General features: G+C 44.0%; 1 protein-coding gene across 1 annotated transcript; it reads right to left on the bottom strand.

Moving 5' to 3' along the window:
* Positions 1 to 3,572: 3,572 nt before the first annotated feature.
* On the bottom strand, positions 3,573 to 14,541 carry creg1 (cellular repressor of E1A-stimulated genes 1). The gene is made up of 4 exons (XM_038801886.1): positions 14,214 to 14,541; positions 7,003 to 7,122; positions 6,120 to 6,318; positions 3,573 to 4,303 (listed from the first exon to the last, which is right to left on the bottom strand). The coding sequence occupies exons 1-4, from the start codon at positions 14,484 to 14,486 to the stop codon at positions 4,287 to 4,289; spliced, it is 609 nt and encodes a 202-aa protein (XP_038657814.1). The 5' UTR covers positions 14,487 to 14,541; the 3' UTR covers positions 3,573 to 4,286.
* Positions 14,542 to 22,220: the final 7,679 nt, after the last annotated feature.

The following is a 22,220-nucleotide window of genomic DNA, read 5'->3' as shown; positions in this document are numbered from 1 at the left end:
CAGCCCCATCTTTCGCCTGTTTTCGCTCCCTCCTGCTCCTTAAGTCCAGACAACTCTGTATGGATTCAGATCTAGAGTGCTATTGTTTTTCACTCCAGTACTCAAAAGTTCAAAAAAGTCAGGGAAAAAGGTCTTAAAGTCAGACCGGAGCGAGAGCCACCAAATGTGTGACTTACTCCCTCCTAGCTGCCACCGGAAGTCGTATGTCTCTTGTTAACCAGACCCGACAGAAACAGTCCTAATCCTGCTTTCTCCCCATAACCTTTGATCCCATTTGCCCGAAGTGCTATTCTAGCCGCCACTTGAATATATTCAATGTTTTGATTTGATTTGATTTATTGTCACATGTACTGAAGTACAGTGCAAAGTATTTTTCTGCGGCCGAGGGAATGTACACAGTACGTACATAGTAGACAAAAGGATGATCAACAGAGAACATTGACAAATGGTACATCGACAGAACAGTGATCGGTTACAATGCGGAACAATGGGCCAAACCAAGCAAATACATGAGCAAGAGCAGCATAGGGCGTCTTACAGGGAACAGACTCATTGAGGAGTCCTGTAGCTGTGGGGAAGAAGCTGTTCCTATGTCTTGATGTGCGGGTCTTCAGCCTTCTGTATCTTCTGCCTGATGGACAGGTCTGGAAGAAGGCAATGCCTGGGTGGGAGGGGTCTCTAACAATGCTGTCTGCCTTCCTAAGGTGTATACAGAATCAATGTAGGGGTGGCAAGCTTGTGTGATGCGTTGGGCTGAGTTCACCACACTCTGCAGTTTCATGCGGTCTTGGGCCGAGCAGTTGCCATACCAGGCTGTGATACAGCTGGATAGGATGCTCTCTATCGCACATCTGTAAAGGTTTGTGAGAGTGTAGCCACCTGAGTTGGCCACTACCCCACACAAAATGGAGAAATGCAAAGACAGCAGGGAAATTGGACAATCCTAGAGAAACAAGCAGTTTGCAGACTTTTCCTGTGTATTCTGCCTGCAAAGAAAGCAGACAGCACCAAAACCAGCAGTTTGCATATTAATGAGCGATCCCCGGGAACAATGGCTACAACGATTAGCTACATTTGGGGCATTCTATAGCAGGTCAGACTTCTCGGCGCCAACGGGAGTCGATCGAGAAACAGCCCCAGTATTGGGGAATTTAAACCAATCGATTGGTATGGGATCCAATTGATTGAAAGTACGCTCGAGGTCCGGCCAAAAGGGCGCGAAGCCCCTGGGACCTATAAAAGACAGGTCCCAAGTTCAGTTCACTCTCTTAGCTGGCCCTCCCAGCAGAACACCTTAGCAGCTCTGGAAGAACTTGACCGTAAGAAGGAGAGGCCTGGCCGATTGCTGCACCACCAAGTAAGTGTCATACAACACGCTACGAGATAGACACTCCTGACCCCTTAGTCCATACCAGCTGGAAGCCTGCAGATCCAGTACAGAGCAAGAGGCCATTGTTCCCTGATCCGGCGGGTTCCCTTATCCAGATAAGTATTGGCCTATTAGTGGTAGGAATAGTTTATTAATAAACTATTTATAAACGTGTCTTGTTTTGAACCTTACTAATTGGTGTATTGAGTCATTGATTTGAACTTGAACCAGATCGAGCAACAAGAGTCGATGCAGACATGCCAAATTTCTTTACTTTCTGTAGGAAGTAGAGACGGTGTTGTGCTTTCTTGACTATTCCATCAACGTGAGTGGACCAGGACAGACTGTTGGTGATGGTGACCCCCAGGAACTTAAAGATCTCGATCCCCCATCTCCACTTCGGAGCCATTGATGCAGATGGGAGTGTGTGTCGTGCTGCGCTTCCTGAAGTTGATGATCAGTTCCTTGGTCTTTCCAATATTTAGAGAGTTTGTTTTCGGTACACCATGCAACCAAGTGATTTATCTCCCTTCTGTAGTCTGATTCGTCGTTGTTTGAGATACGGCCCACCACAGTCGTATCATCCGCAAACTTATAGATTGAGTTATAGTTCAATCTTGCCACACAGTCATGTGTCTATAGAGAGTACAGTAGAGGACTGAGCACATATCCTTGCGGGGCTCCGGTTTTGAGGTCTATTGTGGAGGTGGTGCTGTTGCCTATCCTGACAGATTGCGGTCTGTTGGTGAGGAAGTCGAGGATCCAGCTGCACAGGGAGGGGGTCAAGTCCAAGATTGCGAGTTTGGTTAATAATAATAGCCTATTGTCACAAGTAGGCTTCAATGAAGTTACCGTGAAAGAGACCCCCCCCTACCGCGCATGCGTCGGTGGTGACGTCAGCGGCCGCTGACACACCGGCGCATGCGCAAACCGGCGAAGGCTGGGTAGGGGAGAATCCCGGCCCTTATATGGGAACAGGTTATGTGCACCCTACACCACCAGAGATGGGACACCTGGGGCAGGCTCAGGTGGCCTGTCAAACGATCATCAACCAGACCATTGGCTGCTGAGACCCCCTCCTGAGGTATAATTGGCAGAAAACCAGAGGAAATGGCAAAAGGATGTGAAGGATGGCGGATAAAAACAGGCACTCCGGCCCCCTCGAAAGCAAAGAAGATCATCAGCATACAAGGACACCCCGTGTTCGACCCCCTTACTATCCCTCTCCATCTATCCAAAGTTCTTGGAGCAATGGCCAATGCCTCAACTGTAACATGAACAGGAGGGGGGGGGGGGGACGTGGGGCACTCCTACCTCATTCCCCTGCGCAACTGAAAATAACCCAAGCTCACATAGTTTGTACAAACATTAGCCTTGGGTGCCTTATATAACCAATCCCACACCACACCGAGTCCTTATTCCTCTTGAGCAAAGCGAGATGGAAGCTTGCCTTATTGTCTCTGGGAGACCCCCGAGCCCTCAAACATTTCCACCAGCAGCAGCAGCACCAATCAATCAGCAAATGTTTTATAAAACCCCACCGGGAAACTGTCTGCATTCTCACATTTGGTGTTCTGACCTCCTCCACCCCCAGCAGCCCCTCCAACCCTTCCCAATCTGCCTCCTCCACCCAGGAACACTCCAAACCCTTCAACATATCCGATGACACATCCAGAGGCTCTGACCTATAGAGCATCTCAAAAGCCCCATTCATTTGATCCAGCGCCGATAAACGTAACACCCCCCCCCCCCCCCCCCAATCAATACAATTTACTGGGAGGCCACCTGCGACCTCAGCTGACCAGCCAAAAGACGACCGACCTTCTCCCCATATTCGTACATTACCCCCCTTGAGCACCGCAAATCCTTATCACTAGAGAGCAGATCAAATTGCATCTACAACTACTTTCTACTAGCCAGAACCTCTGGCATCAAGTCACTTGAATATTTGCCATCCACCTCCAGGATCTCATCCACCAATCACGGGCGCTCCTCTTTCCCGTCTCCCTGTCCTTATGTGCCTTGTACAAAATTACATCCACTCACATCACCACCTTCAGGGCCTCCCACAGTACCGAGGGCAACAGAAATCATCTCAGCTTTACTGCCCACTTAAATAAATACACTGCTAGACCATAGTGGTGCAGAGGAACCATAAGCACATGCAAATTATCATTTAGAAAGATAGAAATAAAAACTGACATCCCAGTATTTACGTTTTTAATCAAAAATAGGCACTTGTGACAAATGTTTCAAATGCAGTATTTTCTCATGCAATATTAAAATACACAAGACACATACAAGAGCATTATAATAGTCAGTATTCGGTATTTTAGAATCAATATGCTTCTCCCTGCTTTACATTTTTCCTCAGTTATATTTCACTAAATTTGTAAAGATTATTCCTTTATGGGGATATTTCAAAAACAATCAAAGCAATGTAAATACCAATTTGTTCTCAACCTTATAATTGTTTATAGAAAAATTAAGTAATTTTGTCCCAACTTATTACATACTATATAGGATTTTAGTGCATTCATATGAAGTACAAAAAGACATTTTATTAATTACAATAAAAACATGAAAAATATTTTACTTCAACTCCCAGTTAAAAGACAAAGCTTATCGGATTTTAGTGCATTCATATGAAGTACAAAAAGACATTTTTATTAATTTCAATAAAAACACAAAAATTATTTTACTTCATCTCCCAGTTCAAGTTCAAAGCAAGGTTATGAAATAGTCAAAATTGCAAGACAGTTCCAGCAATACTACAAACTATGCAAGATCATTTATAATGATTGATTTCTTTAATTGGTTCAAATGAGCATTTGTAGCATCACTTCCCTTCCCTTTCTGTTGCAGCAGTCTTAAATTGAGGATAATCCACAAAATCCAGTGCTCGGATAGTCAACGTTCACAATTTTTGTTCACCTGGAGTAAGAAACCAGATATTACAATGGAATTAAAGGATGAGTATATTTCTCCCTTGATATAAATGTAATGAGTTTATGCAGGTTATGAATTAGGCACAATCTGTTACTCCTGTATAATGTGTTTGAACTCCAGTTTCAATGAACGAGGAATATGTGCCAACTGAATCAAATGTTAAAAAAATTTGTGCTGTGCTTGCGCATTTTAGATCTGCAAGAGGTAATTTTAATAATTGGACTCAAGTCAAAAATGACTAAGTGTAAAACTGGGAATGAGGTACAAAGTTAAAAGGCTGTTTTGAAGGCATCTCTGCAGTCAGTACAGCCAAGGAATGCAAAGAGGTTGATTTTAAATGAGGGTCTTGAAGAGCAGCAGGAGGGGCAGACTTGTTTTGAGATGGAATTCAACAGTAGAGGCCTAGATGGCTGAATGGAAGGTTGCCATGATGAGCAAATGCCAGTCTGCAATGTCTGCCACCTGAAAGCTCTACGTCAAGGAGTATCTTCTAACATGTGTTCATCCAAGTTAAGAACTTCTGCTATCAGGGAATAGCAAAGCAATCCACAAGTCCACCTCTCAGATGCTGAACACCAGCACAGGATTTACAGGACAGAGTACTTGATGAAGTGCACAGCATGGGAGGAACTGCTGGCAGAATTGTAAAAGGCTTAAATGGAGAATTCTAGAATTAGCGATTCAGCAAAAAAGTGCTCCAACAACTCATGGTGCAGCTCACGAGATATGCCTATAAATAGCTTCTCAGCTCTGCAGTTCATGCAATCATGAATCATACTGAACATTTAAATGCATTTCCGCTGCGCATACAGCACACCAGAGGGGTTGACATCTACAGAAGTCCATAACCTTCAGTACAGCCTGAGCACAGTGCAGACCACATGTAGAGCATGCACTGTAACAGGCTCATTTGTCAAGAGTTCAAACTCAGACATAGCTTCCATCACAAATGCTTTGGGGTTCTGAATGGTTTGGCCTACTTCAACAACCTTACTGCTGCTCAATAGTGTGCTCCCGCAGTATGCTGTAAATGTTGAAGGGGCACCCACAAGGGGCAATAGTTGGAGCGGACACCAAGGTGGGGTTATCTGAGCAATTCTACACTAAGATCCAGGCACCTTGTTAAATTATTATAGGCCCAGGCTATTATACCTTAAAATCTATGGCACCTGACATTTTGCAGCAAACAAGAGGCGCAATGAAATACTGGAACAACTTCATCTCAAACAGATGGTCACTGACATATAGCAACCATCACATTTACTGCTTCTCTCTACAAGGACGTTAGCAAGAGCAAGGACACACACCATACATGGTTAGAAGGAAAGATTGGGTCTTGTGGCATTATTGAATAAAAATATCAGGAATGATTTCAAAGTTCTGCATTTAAAAGAAGTCATGATTTGCTCAAGTTCAAACTTTTCTTATTTTTATGTACTACTTTGAGCAGTTCATTGTCGTACCGGGTTCATTCTAAAAACATCTCCAAATCAGCTGGAGCAAAATGTAACAGGGCTGTCACTGCCACATGGGAAATAGGCACAGCAAATGGAGTGATGCACTATTTTTTAAACTACTAAATTAATCATAATGATCATCACAACTGGTGATTCTAAAGCAAATCAACACATGCTGCTCCTTTTAAAGTGAGTAAAAGTAAACTTCAGTTTGCTGAATTCCCGCAGAGCTGTATTATTAGGAATAACTACTGGCTTTGCTTTTCGGTTTGGATATTTGGACTGAGCACTCAAGCAGGATCCAACCCATCTCTACAAACTGAAACTGTTAGAAGGTGTTTTACCATTTCCTTCATATTCAGGCTTGACACTGTAATATTCCTCTGGTGTTACTGTTTTGATTCCACCAAAGTAATCCAGGACCCAAATGTTGGTAATGTTGAGCTTGGCAAAGTACCATCCATGATCATGTGGCCAGTCAGGCATTGCTGGATGACGGCTGAAGAGAGCTTCTTTGGCAAAATCGATTTCAGTCTTGTTCACCTGAAAAATTAATGTAGAGAATTCATCCTCTCCATAACTCGGTTCAAGGGCAATAAATGTCGGCCTAGGTAGCAACGCCCACATCCCACGTAGGAATTTTTTTTTTTTAATTTAAGGAAACTAGAAAGTTTTTCTTCCATTGATCATGATGAAGGCAGTGTCACAGATCAAAGCTGGCAAGAAGTTGCACCCAACTGTCTCACCCTCATAACAAGATGGCTGCCATGCAATTGAAGAAGTGGGAGGAATAGTCTAAAGGTTTTGTGAAGTCACAAACTGCGGCACAAGTCCTAGTGGATATTTTTGTTGATGCAAATGTGCGCACATGGTGTCTTTATAACAAAACCGTCTCAAGAATGCAAAGATTTATTTACATGCAACTGGAAAAAGCGTCCATAAAAAGAAACTCTCAGCACAAGACATTAAAAAAAAACCCTGAAATGGTGAAATAATGCAGGTTTAATTTACTGGCAATTCACTGAATTCCCTCACTCACACTCCTATGGGAAGAAATATTGTTAGTGGGGCTAATGTTGCATGCTTCCAAGCACTCATTCGGAATGCATTAACCGACAGCCAGGAACAGAAAATGTTCCTGTCAAACCAGAGAGATTGTGCTGAGTAATGGTAGAAAGCCGAAGGTTAAGGAGAGGTCAGAATTTCTCATACTAAACTGCAGAATACCATCATAATTGTTCCAGAGAGAATCACACGACAACACAGTGGAGTTTGGGGATCAAACTTTTGTTTCCTACAGTAGTCCGTCTCTGCCAAGGACATAGCCAGCGATACTTCTGCATTAGCCTACAATAAAATTAAAAAGTGAGGCAGTAACATAGAATAGAAACCAAAATGTCAAATTATTCACAGTGATTTACACTCAGCAAGTATCTCTTAACAGAAGAACATTTAGTTCATCATGCCCATTCTAAATCTTTGAAATTAACTCCATCCTAATTCTGATTAGTTCCATCCTTACTCCATAGTTTTGCAAAATGTTCCTTTTCAAAGAATACATCTAATTCCCTTTTGAAGATTACTACTGAATCTTTTTTATCAACCCTTTTGATCAGTGCATTTCAAATCTCTGCGTAAAATATTTCTCATCTACCATCTGATCTTTTGCCAATTATCTTAAATCAGTGTCCTCTAGATACTAACCATCCTATCAGTAGAAACAGATTCTTCAGCACTGTCAGAAATCCCTCAACATGTTGACACTTCTTTGCTGGAGGACAATAATCACAAATTCTCTAGTATTTTAAGTAATCTCTGGTAGAATTCTGAGAATGCTCCTTCATGGTATGTGAGGCCCTGACATCCTTGTTAAAGTCTGGTGACACATTATCCAGCAGCACTCAGTGATTTTTTTATTATTTGTTCATGGGATGTGGGCATCGCTGGCTGTGCCAGCATTTATTGTCCATCCCTAACTGCCCCGCCGCCCCCCCCCCCTGCCCCCAGGGCAATTAAAAGTCAACATCATTTCTGGAGTCACATGTAGGTCAGACCAGGTAAGGATAGCAGATTTCCTTCCCTAAAGGGCATTAATGAACCAAGTGGGTTTTTATGACAATCGACAATGGTTTCATGGTCATCATTAATTAATTCCATATTTTTATTTAATTCAAATTTTGCTGTCTGCAGTGGCAGGACTTATACCCAGATCACCATGTTTAATCAGTTTATAAACATTTAACAAGTCTCTTGCTTTTGTACCCCCCAAGGCTCCATAAATCTCATATGCATAATGGCTTGATCAATTTGTTTAACCACCTTCAAAGATTTATGTATGTGTACCCCAGGTCTCTATTTTTGCACTCCATTTAGGTTGTACCATTTAACATATATTACAGCACCTCATTCCTTCCTCTGAAAGTAGAGGGCATCCAGCAGAGGGCAGCAGAGCGGTGCTACTGATTGGCTGTTCTGGGGAGATTTGCATACGTGCAGTGCGGTCAGCGTAATTTGAAGGTGTACCTGTGCAAGAGACCCGAGGTGTTCAAGTGAAGGCAAGCATCCAGCAGAGGGCTGTTCCGGGTAGATTTGCATACATGCAGTACGGTCAGCGTAATTTGACGGTGGTTTGTGAAGGGGCTGTTGTCAAGTGACAGTTAAACCTGAAACACTTCCCCAGTGCTTCCCTCCCTCTCCCCTCGTCTAACCAAAAATAAAACAACCGTGGTTTTCGGGATGGTAAATTAATCTCTTTAAAAACTTACCTTGATGGGTGACATCACAGCAAAGCAGTGACCTGATTGGCTAGTAAGGAAAGTGCTCCAATTAGCAGTAGCTGGGAGAAATTTAACTCTTTGTGTGTTGCTGAGTATTGTGATTGGTAAGTAAAATCTTTATTCCTTTCACTTATTAATTATTTGATATTATATTTGTAGTCAGTTAAGGTAAAGGGTAAAAATGGCACGAGATCCCAGACCCGTGTTATGCTCCTCGTGCTCAATGTGGGAGTTCAGGGACGCAGCCGATGCCCCTGACTCCTTCATGTGCGGGAAGTGTGTCCAGCTGCAGCTCCTGTTAGATCGCATGACGGCTCTGGAGCTGCGGATGGACTCACTTTGGAGCATCCGTGATGCTGAGGAGGTCGTGGATAGCAGGTTCAGTGAGTTGGTCACACCGCAGATTAGGATTGGTGAGGGAGACAGGGAATGGGTGACCAAAAGGCAGAGAAAGAGCAGGAAGGCAGTGCAGATGTCCCCTGCGGTCATCTCCCTCCAAAACAGGTATACCGTTTTGGATACTGTTGGGGGAGATGACACACCAGGGGAAGGCAGTAGTAGCCAGGCTCATGGCACCGTGGCTGGTCTGCTGCACAGAAGGGCGGGAAAAAGACTGGCAGGGCTATAGTCATAGGGGATTCAATCGTAAGGGGAGTAGACAGGCGTTTCTGTGGTCGTAAACGAGACTCCAGAATGGTTGTTGCCTCCGGGTGCATGGTTCAGGGATGTCTCAGATCGGCTGCAGGACATACTGAAGGGGGAGGGTGAACAGCCAGTTGTCGTGGTGCATATAGGCACCAACGATATAGGTAAAAAACGGGATGAGGTCCGACAATCAGAATTTAGGGAGTTAGGAGATAAGTTAAAAAGTAGGACCTCAAAAAGGTAGTAATCTCAGGATTGCTACCAGTGCCACGAAACAGTCAGAGTAGAAATTTAAGAATAGTCAGGATGAATACGTGGCTTGAGAGATGGTGCAGGAGGGAGGGGGGTTCAGATTTTTGGGACATTGGAACCTGTTCTGGGGGCGGTGGGACCATTACAAACTGGATGTGCTACACCTGGGCAGGACTGGAACCAATGTCCTAGGGGGTGCTTTTGCTAACACTGTTGAGGAGGTTTTAAACTAATGTGGCAGTGGGATGGGAACCAGATTAGGAAGTTAGAGGTCAGTACAGAAGCAGCAACTAAAGCCAGTAAGGTACTGGATAATAAACTCAATGTGACTAAGGGGAAGAGTAGACAGGGAAGAGATGATGATCGCAAAGGGACAGGTGGTCTGAGGTGCATTTGTTTTAACGCGAGAAGTGTAGCAGGCAAGGCAGATGAATTTAGGGCTTGGATTAGTACCTGGGAATATGATGTTATTGGTATTACTGAGACTTGGTTGAGGGATGGGCAAGACTGGCAACTAAATATCCCAGGGTATAGATGCTTGAGGAGGGATAGAGAGGGAGGTAAAAGGGGTGAAGGAATTGCATTACTGGTCAGAGATGATATCACAGCTGTGATTAAGGAGGGCATGATGGAGAATTTGAGCACTGAGGCAATATGGATAGAGCTAAGAAATAGGAAGGTTGCAGTAACATTGTTGGGACTTTACTACAGGCCTCCCAAAAGCGAGCGTGAAGTAGAGGTACAAATATGTAGACAGATTATAGAACAATGTAGGAGCAATAGGGTGGTTGTGATGGGAGATTTTAACTTCCCCAACATTGAATGGGACTCATGTAGTGTTGGAGGTGTAGATGGAGCATAATTTGTAAGGAGCATCCAGGAGAGTTTTTTTAGAGCAGTGTGCAAATAGTCCAACTCGGGAAGGGGCCATACTGGACCTAGTATTGGGGAAGATCCCGGCCAGGTGGTTGACGTTTCAGTCGGCGATTACTTTGGGAATAGCGATCACAATTCCATAAGTTTTAGAATACTCATGGACAAAGACGAGAGTGGTCCTAAAGGAAGAGTGCTAAATTGGGGAAAGGCCAACTATAACAAAATTCAGCAGGAGCTCGGGAATGTGGATTGGGAGCAGCTGTTTAAGGGTAAATCCACATTTGAAATGTGGGAGTCTTTTAAGGAAAGGTTGATTAGAGTGCAGGACAGACATGTTCCTGTGAAAATGAGAGATAGAAATGGCAAGATCAGGGAACCATGGATGACGGGTGGAATTGTGAGACCAGCCAAGATGAAAAAGGAAGCATACATAAGATCGAGGCGACTCAAAACTGATGAAGCTTTGGAGGAATATCGGGAAAGTAGGACAAATCTCAAACGCGCAATAAAGAGGGTTAAAAGGAGTCATGAAATATCTTTGGCTAACAGGGTTAAGGAAAATCCCAAAGCTTTTTATTCGTATACAAGGAGCAAGAGAGTAACTAGAGAAAGGATTGGCCCACTCAAAGACAAAAGAGGGAATTTATGCGTGGAGTCAGAGGAAATGAGTGAGATTCTTAATGAGTACTTTGCATCGGTATTCACCAAGGAGAGGGACATGATGGATGTTGAGGCTAGGGATGGATGTATAAATACTCTAGGTCATGTCGGCATAAGGAAGGGGGAGGTTTTGGGTATTCTAAAAGGCATTAAGGTGGACAAGTCCCCAGGACCGGATGGGATCTATCCCAGATTACTGAGGGAAGCGAGGGATGAAATAGCTGGGGCCTTAACAGATATCTTTGCAGCATCCTTGAGCACGGGTGAGGTCCCAGAGGACTGGAGAATTGCTAATGTTGTCCCTTTGTTTAAGAAGGGTAGCAGGGATAATCCAGGAATTATAGACCTATGAGCTTGACGTCAGTGGTAAGCAAACTGTTGGAGAAGGTACTGAGGGATAGGATCTATTCACATTTGGAAGAAAATAGACTTATCAGTGATAGGCAGCATGGTTTTGTGCAGGGAAGGTCATGTCTTACAAACCTAATAGAATTCTTTGAGGAAGTGACAAAGTTAATTGATGAGGGAAGGGCTGTAGATGTCATATACATGGACTTCAGTAAAGCATTTGATAATGTTTCCCATGGCAGGTTGATGGAAAAAGTGAAGTCGTATGGGGTTCAGGGTGTACTAGCTAGATGGATAAAGAACTGGCTGGGCAACAGGAGACAGAGAGTAGTGGTGGAAGGGAGTGTCTCAAAATGGAGAACGGTGACTAGTGGTGTTCCACAGGGATCCTGTTGTTTGTGGTATACATAAATGATCTGGACGAAGGTATAAGTGGTCTGATGAGCAAGTTTGAAGATGATACTAAGATTGGTGGAGTTGCAGATAGCGAGGCGGACTGTCAGAGAATACAGCAAAATATAGATAGATTGGAGAGTTGGGCAGAGAAATGGCAGATGGAGTTCAATCCAGGCAAATACGAGGTGATGCATTTTGGAAGATCTAACTCAAGAGCAGACTATATGGTCAATGGAAGAGTCCTGGGGAAAATTGATGTATAGAGAGATCTGGGAGTTCAGGTCTATTGTACCCTAAAGGTGGCAACGCAGGTCGATAGAGTGGTCAAGAAGGCATACAGCATGCTTGCTTTCATCGGACGGGGTATTGAGTACAAGAGTCGGCAGGTCATGTTAGTTGTATCGGACTTTGGTTAGGCCACATTTGGAATACTGTGTGCAGTTCTGGTCGCCACATTACCAGAAGGATGTGGATGCTTTAGAGAGGGTGCAGAGGAGGTTCACCAGGATGTTGCCTGGTATGGAGCGTGCTAGCTATGAAGAAAGGTTGAGTAGATTAGGATTGTTTTCATTGGAAAGACGGAGTTTGAGGGGAGACCTGATTGAGGTCTACAAAATTATGAGAGGTATGGACAGGGTGGATAGCAACAAGCTTTTTCCAAGAGTGGGGGTGTCAATTACAAGGGGTCACGATTTCAAGGTGAGAGGGGAAAAGTTTAAGGGAGATGTGCGTGGAAAGTTTTTTACGCAGAGGGTGGTGAGTGCCTGGAATGCTTTGCCAGCGGAGGTGGTAGAGGCGGGTACGATAGCATCATTTAAGATGCATTTGGACAGATATATGAACGGGTGGGGAACAGAGAGAAGTAGACCTTGGAAAATAGGCAACAGGTTTAGATAAAGGATCTGGATCGGCGCAGGCTGGGAGGGCCGAAGGGCCTGTTCCTGTGCTGTAATTTTCTTTGTTTATCTCATCTGTCAAATATCTGCCTATTTCATACTATCTGCTTCACAGTTTACAGATGACACAAGACTTGAAAATGTAGTAAAGTTTGAAAATGCGCTCTCCCAACCAAAGTCCAGGTCAATATCTAACAAAGAACTTAATTGAAACATTTTTATTTCATGCAAAATATATTTTACCAAGTATTTATTAGTGTTTAGATTGAGGATTGGTCAGTTACCAGGAGGAAATATATACTCATTTACTCACACTGACTCAGCAGATTTCCAGGATTGCTGCTAATCTTTAAACTTGCACCAATGTAGTTATCAGCAAGATGCAGCCTTTTAAGGTGCCCACGTCAGCTGATTTTTTTGTAAAATTTTTTATTTCAAACAATGCAAAAAAATGTTTATTTTGAATTTAAAATCTTTTGTTCCCAGGGCTTTGAAACTGTGAACCCTTTAACCTGTTATTACTTTGCTAAAATTTACAGTTTTTTCCAATATTCTGGATCTCATTTATTTCTCAGGCTGATTTTTTTTCTCACTCATTTGTCTACTTCTGTCCCCACACTTTCAACTCGGTCCTTAAACTCTTACATTTCCAGGTCACATGAAAAAATCATTGCGAGCATTCACTACCACTGACATTGTAACAGTTACTGGCAGAGCACAACTTGAATGAAACAAACTACAAATATATAAATGTTGACATAACTAAGCTGCTAAATCAGTATCCAAATGTTGTGAATATGTTAGTAGCCCCTTGCCTCGGAATTATAAGGTTTTGGGTTCAAGTTCTCTCCAGGCTTCGGCATACAAAATAAATGAACATTGACACAGTACAGATGCACTAAGTGAGTGCTGCACTGTCAGAGGTGCTATCTTTCAGATACAACATTAAACTGAGGTCACGTCTCAGGTAGACCTAAAAGATTCCTTTGCACTTTTTGAAGAACCACAAGGGAGTTATCCCCAGTGTCCTTCCCAATATTTATCCCTCAATCAGTGTTAAAATAAATTATTTTCTGTCCAGTATCACATCGCTGTTTTGAGTGTTTGCTGTGTACAAATTGGTTGCCACACTGCATCAGTGACTACACTTCAAAAATACTCCATTGGCTGGAAAGTGCTTCCAAGACTTCCAATGTTCATGAAAATGCTCTACAGTAAAAGCAAATTTTCCTTTTTTCTTCTAATGTTAATTTGCATTTAATGTGTGAAGTTTATAATTTGTTGCTCATAATGACAACATTTTGACTGGTAAGTGGCACACAGTATTTAGAAATATCAGTCTAATTTTTGAAAGGTGGTAACATACCACAGGTGTTGTCACAGAATCGTTGCTGCAGAAGGAGGCCAATTGGCCCATCGAGTCTGTACTGGCTCTCTGACAGCATTTCACCTAGTCCCACCCCCCTGCATCCCCCCCAAACTTTGCAGATTTTCTTTTCAGATAGGAATTCAATGAGAGTTGAAGAGGTGCAATGGGGGATAACTAATGCAGAGCTGGGTGTATGTGTTGCAGCAGCCAGCCTCTTACCTGTATGTCCTTCACCGAGATTTCCAATGGGGTCAGGTACAGATAGGGATGTCCACTGCCATTCCCCAGCGGCCCATCGCTCACCGAGAAGATATTGGAGAAAGGCCGCCCTCTCACCGAGGGTTGTGTGGAGATGGTGGCCACCGAGCCCCAGTCACAGGCATGGACTATGTACCGGGCCATTCGGGCCACTTCATCGTGAGGGGGGATCGAGCTCGACCCCCGGAGGAAGGTGAACAGAACCAAAAGCAAAGCGAACTCACAGCGCAACATTGTCAAGCCGACTGACTGACAGCGCCGGCTCCCCGCCCGCGCAGGCGCACAGCGTCCGGCTATCATGTGAGTCAGGAATGCTAATAAGCAGGAAGCAGCAGGAATTGCCACAGAGCTGTACACAGTTCACCTACATCTCCTTATTAAAGCTGTGATGTGGAGATGCCGGCGTTGGACCGGGGTGAGTACAGTAAGAAGTCTTACAACACCAGGTTAAAGTCCAACAGGTTTGTTTCAAATCACTAGCTTTCGGAGCACAGCTCCTTCCTTCACCTGAGGAAGGAGCAGTCTCCGAAAGCTAGTGATTTGAAACATACCTGTTGGACTTTAACCTGGTGTTGCAAGACTTCTTACTGTTATTCAAGCTGTGCACAATTCACCAACAACAACCTCCCATCCAACAGAGCTTTACACAATTCACCTACACCCCGCTAACAGAGCTGTACACAATTCACCTACACCCCGCTAACAGAGCTGTACACAATTCACCTACACCCCGCTAACAGAGCTGTACACAATTCACCTACACCCCGCTAACAGAGCTGTACACAATTCACCTACACCCCGCTAACAGAGCTGTACACAATTCACCTACACCCCGCTAACAGAGCTGTACACAATTCACCTACACTCCGTCAACAAACAGAGCTGTGCACAAATCATCAACACACCCCCCCCTCCCCCAACAGAGCTGTACATGATTCACGTACATCCTCTTATTAAAGCTGTGCACAATTCACCAATACCTCCCCTCCAACAGCGCTGTTCACAATCCACCTACACATAGCAAACAGACAGAGCTGTATACAGTTCATCTACCACCTCCCCCCCCCCCCCCCCCCAACAGATAGAGCTGTACACAGCCCGCACCAGCCTCCCTGAAAAGGCGCTGGAATGTGGCGACTAGGGGCTTTTCACCGTAACTTAATTTGAAGCCTACTTGTGACAATAAGCAATTTTCATTTCATTTTCACAGTTCACCTACACCCCCCAACAGATAGAGCTGCACACAGTTCACCTACACCCCATAATAGATAGAGCTGTACACAATTCACCTACACCCCCTAACAGAGCTGTACACAATTCCCCTACACACACACACCTAACAGATAGAACTGTACACAATTCACCTACACGTCCCCTAACACAGTGCTTCTCAAACTATCTGATGTGGCAGACCGGCAGTTTTTTTTTCAATGTGCCAGGGACCGGTGAGCGAAACAAGCCAATCCAGGATTACTGTCTCTTTCTTTTCTGGAAACACTCCATGTACCGGCAGACGATGGCTTGCGTACCGGCACCAGTACGCGTACCACACTTTGAGAAGCACTGCCCTAACAGATAGAGCTGTACACAATTCACCTGCACACGCCGCTAACAGATAGAGCTGTACACAATTCAGCTGCACACCCCTAACAGATAGAGCTGTACACAATTCACCCACACACCCCCAACAGATAGAGCTGTACACAATTCACCTACACACATCCCTAACAGATAGAGCTGTACACAATTCACCTACACACACCCCTAACAGATAGAGCTGTACACAATTCATCTACAAGTCCCCTAACAGATAGAGTTGTACACAATTCACCTACACCCCCCCTAACAGATAGAGCTGTACACAATTCACCTACACGTCCCCTAACAGATAGAGCTGTACACAATTCATCTACACACACCTGTGGTGAATGTAATATAGATATGTATATATGATAATTCACACTTTCTTTGTAAGCGCAGTAGCGCTATCCTACCACTAGGGGGAGTAGCTCTGGGAGTGCTCAGGAACTTGTACTGGGCTCCACCCTTGGCTCCGCCCACGACTCCTCCCCTGAGTGCAGCTGTATAAATACCCTTGTCCAGAGCCACCCTAAGTTCACTAAGAGTTCATCAACGGGTAACAGGCTGGCTCTGAAGTAAGTCGATTAAAGCCTAGATTCATATCGGAAACACGTGTCTGGTGAATTGATGGTTCCATCAACACCCCTAACAGATAGAGCTTTACACAATTCACCTACACACACCCCTAACAGATAGAGCTGTACACAATTCACCCACACCCCCTTAACAGATAGAGCTGTACACAATTCACCGACACACATCCCTAACAGATAGAGCTGTACACAATTCACCTACATGTCCCCTAACAGATAGAGTTTTACACAATTCACCTACACCCCCCCCCCCCGCAATAGATAGAGCTGTGCACAATTCACCTACATACACCCCTAATAGAGCTGTACACAATTCACCTACATGTCCCCTAACAGATAGAGTTGTACACAATTCACCTACACCACCCCCCCCCGTAATAAATAGATCTGTGCACAATTCACCTACACACACCCCTAATAGAGCTGTACACAATTCACCTACACACACCCCTGATAGAGCTGTACACAATTCACTTACACACCCCTCTAATAGAGCTGTACACAATTCACCTACAAAACCCCTAATAGAGCTGTACACAATTCACCTACAAAACCCCTAATAGAGCTGTACACAATTCACCTACAAAACCCCTAATAGAGCTGTACACAATTCACTTACAACCCCCCCATAAAGCTGTAGACAATTTACTTGCACACACCGCTAACAGCTTGGTACACAATTCACCGATACACCCCCCAAATAAACAGAGCTATACACAATTTGCCTATACACTCGCCTATAGTAATAGACATAGAACTATACACAATGCACCAATATACTCTCCTAATAGACACAGAGCTGTACACAATTTGCCTAGTCACTCCCCTGTAGTAATAGACACAGAGTGTACACAATGCAGCAATACACTCTCCTAATAGACACAGAGCTGTGCACAATTCAGCTATACACTCTCCTCCCGCAGTAACAGACACTCAATTACACTGATTGAATCAAGTTCTCCTTGAGTTCATTATGAAGGCACACAATCCCCACTGCTAACATACAGTTTTGAATGCTGCTGTCCTTACTAACGTGCACTGTATGTTTAAAAATAAATCTCCACATTGTAGCAGTAATACTAATTCAGTAATATTAGCAAATAAATCATTCAAGTATTGATCTTTGCAACAAGAAATGCGTTTTAGGTGCTTAAATCTTCTGGTTAGTGTAAAGGTGTAAATTTTCCTGCTATCTGGTTATTTCCTGGAATCAAGAGGTACACTGCACAGATTGGGTGCACATTTCCCCAAGGATCCGGGTTACTGCCTGGTTTTTAAGCATCAAACTATGAGGAAGGGGAACTTATTGACTTGGACTTTGTGGTCCAGGTCAGCCTCTCACTTTCTACCATCTGTGAATTTAAGGTCTATTGCCCATGTCCTTGCTCTCACTATGTCTCATTCATCCATCACCCTTGTGCTCATTAGCCTCATTGGCTTCTGATTAAACAATACCTGAACTTGAAAATCCTCTTCCTTCTTTTTGAACTCTCCATAGCCTTAGCCCTCCCACATCTGTTATCACATCCAGCTGCAAACCTCTGTGAGATATATGTGCTCCTCTAACTCTGACCTTTTGAGCATTATCCTCACTGTAAAAACCATCGAAAATGTTTGAGCTCGAACAGAGCTTTTGATGATCTCCTACACTATAACTACTGCTGAACATCTCTCTGGCTCTGAACCAATAATTGATAAAAGTGGAATGTCATTTACTCCATTCCATGAAAAAAATTCCAAGTTTTGAAAGTATTTTATAAAAATTGTATTTTTTTAAAGATTGTTATACTTCTGCCTCAATTTCAGGTGTATGTCCCAATATTTATTTTACTCTATATAAAATTACGTAAAAGTGACTTATAATCCTTGCTTCCTGGTTTGATGCCTACAAATATTCATCAATCTGGCTGATCATTATTTCATTTTATTGACTGTAGCTGGTCACCACAGATCTGCTACAGACGGTACCAGATCGAAACTCATGTTGAAATAAGGGGAACTGATACTCAAGGATCCAAAATACTTGTTGCCGTTTTTTTTTTTTTTTTTAATTTTTTAAAATAAATTTAGAGTACCCAATTATTTTTTCCAATTAAGGGGCAATTTAATGTGGCCAATCCACCTAATCTGCACATCTTTGGGTTGTGGGGGCGAAACCCACGCAGACACGGGGAGAATGTGCAAACTCCACACGGACAGTGACCCAGGGCCGGGATTCGAACCCGGGTCCTCAGCGCCGTAAGCAGCAATGCTAACCACTGTGCCACCGTGCTGCCCTGTTACCGTTTTTTTTGAGGTCACTGTTTTGAAATGGTTCTTCTGGCCTGTACACTCTAGGCGTGGTTGTTGGTTACTTGGCAGTAGCCATACTCTGGTACTTGCTTAACACTTATTTATTTGTACTATATCTAAACAGATTACAGTGTAGGCATGTTGTTCCCTGAGCACGGTATACTAATCTCTCTCTCTTTCGATCGAAAATGATCACATGGCCAACTGACGCCAGTGATACAGCATTATCTACGAAATACATTAGCATAAGCATTCTGTTAGCCCTTTATACCACACTTCTCCACAAGTATGCTATCTACTTTCTAACAACAATGTGAAACTATGTCTTTTAACTGTTTGCATTATATTCAGGGTCTCCCTTTTTTACAACAACGACTTCTCCCCAATTCTAATTCCTGCTTCTCCCTAGATTGATGTGGAGATGATGGCACTGGACTGGGGTGGGCACAGTAAGAAGTTTTACAATACCAGGTTAAAGTCAAGCAAGTTTATTTGAAATCACAAGCTTTTGGTGCACTGTTCAAAAATTGTACAAACTGTTAACTATGATTTGTTGGACTCTGTATTTTGTTGTATTTTGTTTGATATTGTGTATGTTTGGAATTAATAAAATATCTTTAATACTCCTGCTCCTCCCTTCACCAAGTCAGAGTTGTGAGGGATTCAGTCTCCCTTAGGGAAGATGTCTTGGAGACATATGGGTTTCTTCTTCGTCTTGAGGCCTTCATCAGAAGAAGAATTGGACAGCAATTTCACACGATTGCTGGTAAGCAGAATGTAGGTTCCAGGCTTAGAGGAGAGGCGGTGGGATAGTGATATTGTCGCTGGATACGTAATCCAGAGGCTCAGGTTAATGCTCTGGGAACCCGGTTCGAACCCACCATTGCAGATGGTGAAATTTGAATTCAATAAACATCTGGAATTAGAAGTCTAATGATGACCATGAAACCATTGTCGATTGTCATTGAAAAAAAACCCATATGGTTCTCGAAGGAAATCTGACATCTTTACCGGGTCTGGCCTACAGTTTCCAAGTGACTCTAAACCCACGACAATGTGGTTTCTGACCCAACCAGCAACACCCACTTCCCATGAACGAAGAAAATAAAACTGAACTGCAAGGAGAATGAGGACTTTTCGATGAAGGAAAGAAGGAAAGACCCAAGAAAAAGGACTGAAGAGCATCAAGCTTTGGAGTCCCTAAGGCTAGAAGAGACGAAATTAAGACTCTGAGGAACGTGTTGCTCACTTTTTTAAAAAAATAATTTTTATTGAAATTTTTACAAAATATAAACAACTCAGCTCTATTAACAAAACAACCGCGGTAACACCCCAAGAACAATTCCCACCCAACTTCAAAAGTAACTACAAACAAAAGAAAAAAAACAAAGGAACACCCAACAACAAAAGGGAAAGAGATAACACCCGCCACATCCCACAAACCCATGTACACAGTTCTCCCTCCCCCCCCGATCCAAACCCCCCCCCCGGGTTGCCGCTGCTGCCGGCCTATTTCCCTACCGTTCCGCCAGGAAGTCCAGGAAAGGCTGCCACCGCCTAAAGAACCCTTGTACTGATCCCCTCAGGGCAAATTTCACCTTCTCCAATTTAATGAACCCCACCATATCATTGATCCAGGCCACCACGCTTGGGGGCCTCGCATCCTTCCACTGAAGAAGAATCCTCCGCCGGGCTACTAGGGACGCAAAGGCCAGAACACTGGCCTCTTTCGCCTCCTGCACTCCCGGCTCCATTGGGCACGCCCAAAACATATGGGCGTGGTTCGCTGGGCTCCCCGAGCACCTAGCACACCTGTCCTCACCCCCGAAAAACCTACTCATCCTCGTCCCAGTCATGTGGGCCCTATGCAGCACCTTGAACTGTATGAGGATAAGCCTCGCACAGGAAGAGGAGGAATTCACTCTCTCCAGGGCATCCGCCCACGTCCCCTCCTCAATCTCCTCACCCAGCTCCTCTTCCCATTTACCCTTCAGTTCCTCCACCGAGGCCTCGTCTACCTCCTGCATCACCCGGTATATGTCCGAAAGACGTGTTGCTCACTTGAAGCACAAAGCTGCATTGGAGACTGAAAGGATATTGAAGATCTGAGATTCTAATGGATTAGGATGGCAAAGGAAAAAGCAACAAAATCCTAGTATGCCTTTCCGGAAAAGACGAAGAAATGTATTCCCGATGATATTTTGGAAGGTAAGGGAGTCACACTTTTCTCTCTGTGAGGCTGCTCCGCTCTGGACAATGGGAAGAATTGCTGAGGAGATGGAGAAAAGATGGCATGATTAATTTCAGTTACATAATGAAGACAAATTTCCTGTTGAATAACTTGGGAGATAGATTTGCTGTACAGGATTGCAGAATTTTAGAAGTGCTGAAGAAGCCATCACAGCTTTTGTGCTGAGACGTGCTCTGGAGGGAAGAGGATTTCCAGCTGGGACTGAAGTAGGCACTTGAATTGTTTTTCAACCCTGGAAACTATCAGCTCAGTTTGATCACCAATGGACTGTAACGTGGAATCAAGCAATTCATCTTCTCTGGAAGACTCTTCATGGCCACCCAACTGTAGACTAAGTACTGCATTGGGAGGTGCAGAGAAATAAAGATCTGAATGCTGCTCAGCTGCTAGAAACACAGCTGACTCCTTAAAAAAGGCATCAGAGACTTCATATGAAGCATCTATCGATTGCAAAGACGAATCATCCTCTAGGACCTTATCCTCCAACAGATCACTCAGTGATGCAACATCTTCTTCCAAATCATTTCCTTCTGGAAAGAGCCAGTTCAGATGCAGCAAGTCTTCATGGGTATTGGCACCACTCACTGCAGTGCTTTCTTTATCTGTCACCTCCCGTGAGGAGCGGAGAGAGATATGACTTCAGTCTCTGCCTGGAGACAAATGGATGGTGTCTCTCTAAAATAAATAAACTCTCTGCTCATTGAATAAACTGCCTCAGCAAAAATTCCACTGGTTCGAAGTAAAAGGTTAAAGATTGTTCCATGAAGTTCATTGTTCAAATGCTGGTCATCCTCTGTTTTTTTCCAGAATTCCTAGAAGTATGGATTTCCTGGGTGAAACAAACAGGCGGTCATGAGGGGTCTCATTTGTGGCCATGCAAAGGAGGGACCTAATAGAGTGGAGTGCTTTGGGGAGGACCTGCTGCCAGTGGGAAACTGGGAGATTCCTAGACCATAGGGCCAGGAGGACGGCCTTCCAGACCGTCGCGTTCTCCCTCTCCACCTGCCCGTTTCCCCGGGGGTTATAAATGGTAGTCCTGCTTGAGGCGATGCCCTTACCGAGCAGGTACTGACGCAGTTCGTCGCTCATGAACGACGAGCCCCGGTCACTGTGAACATACGTGTGGAAACCGAACAGGGTGAAGACACTATGTAGGTCTTCAATGACGGTGGCCGCGGTCATGTCGGGGCAGAGGATTGCAAAGGGGAAGCGGGAGAACTCATCAACAACGTTGAGGAAATACGTGTTGCG

Source organism: Scyliorhinus canicula, chromosome 7 (genome assembly GCF_902713615.1).
Source record: "Scyliorhinus canicula chromosome 7, sScyCan1.1, whole genome shotgun sequence".
Classification (NCBI taxonomy): Eukaryota; Metazoa; Chordata; class Chondrichthyes; order Carcharhiniformes; family Scyliorhinidae; genus Scyliorhinus; species Scyliorhinus canicula.
This window is presented reverse-complemented; position numbering and strand designations above follow the sequence as displayed.

Coding starts and splice junctions, on each gene's coding strand:
- creg1 (XM_038801886.1), bottom strand. CDS start 14,486: ATGTTGCGCTGTGAGTTCGCTTTGCTTTTGGTTCTGTTCACCTTCCTC. Junction 7,123..14,213: donor TCTCGGTGAAGGACATACAG/GTAAGAGGCTGG, acceptor ATTTTATTGTAG/GCTAATGCAGAAGTATCGCT. Junction 6,319..7,002: donor TCTCTGGAACAATTATGATG/GTATTCTGCAGT, acceptor TTAATTTTTCAG/GTGAACAAGACTGAAATCGA.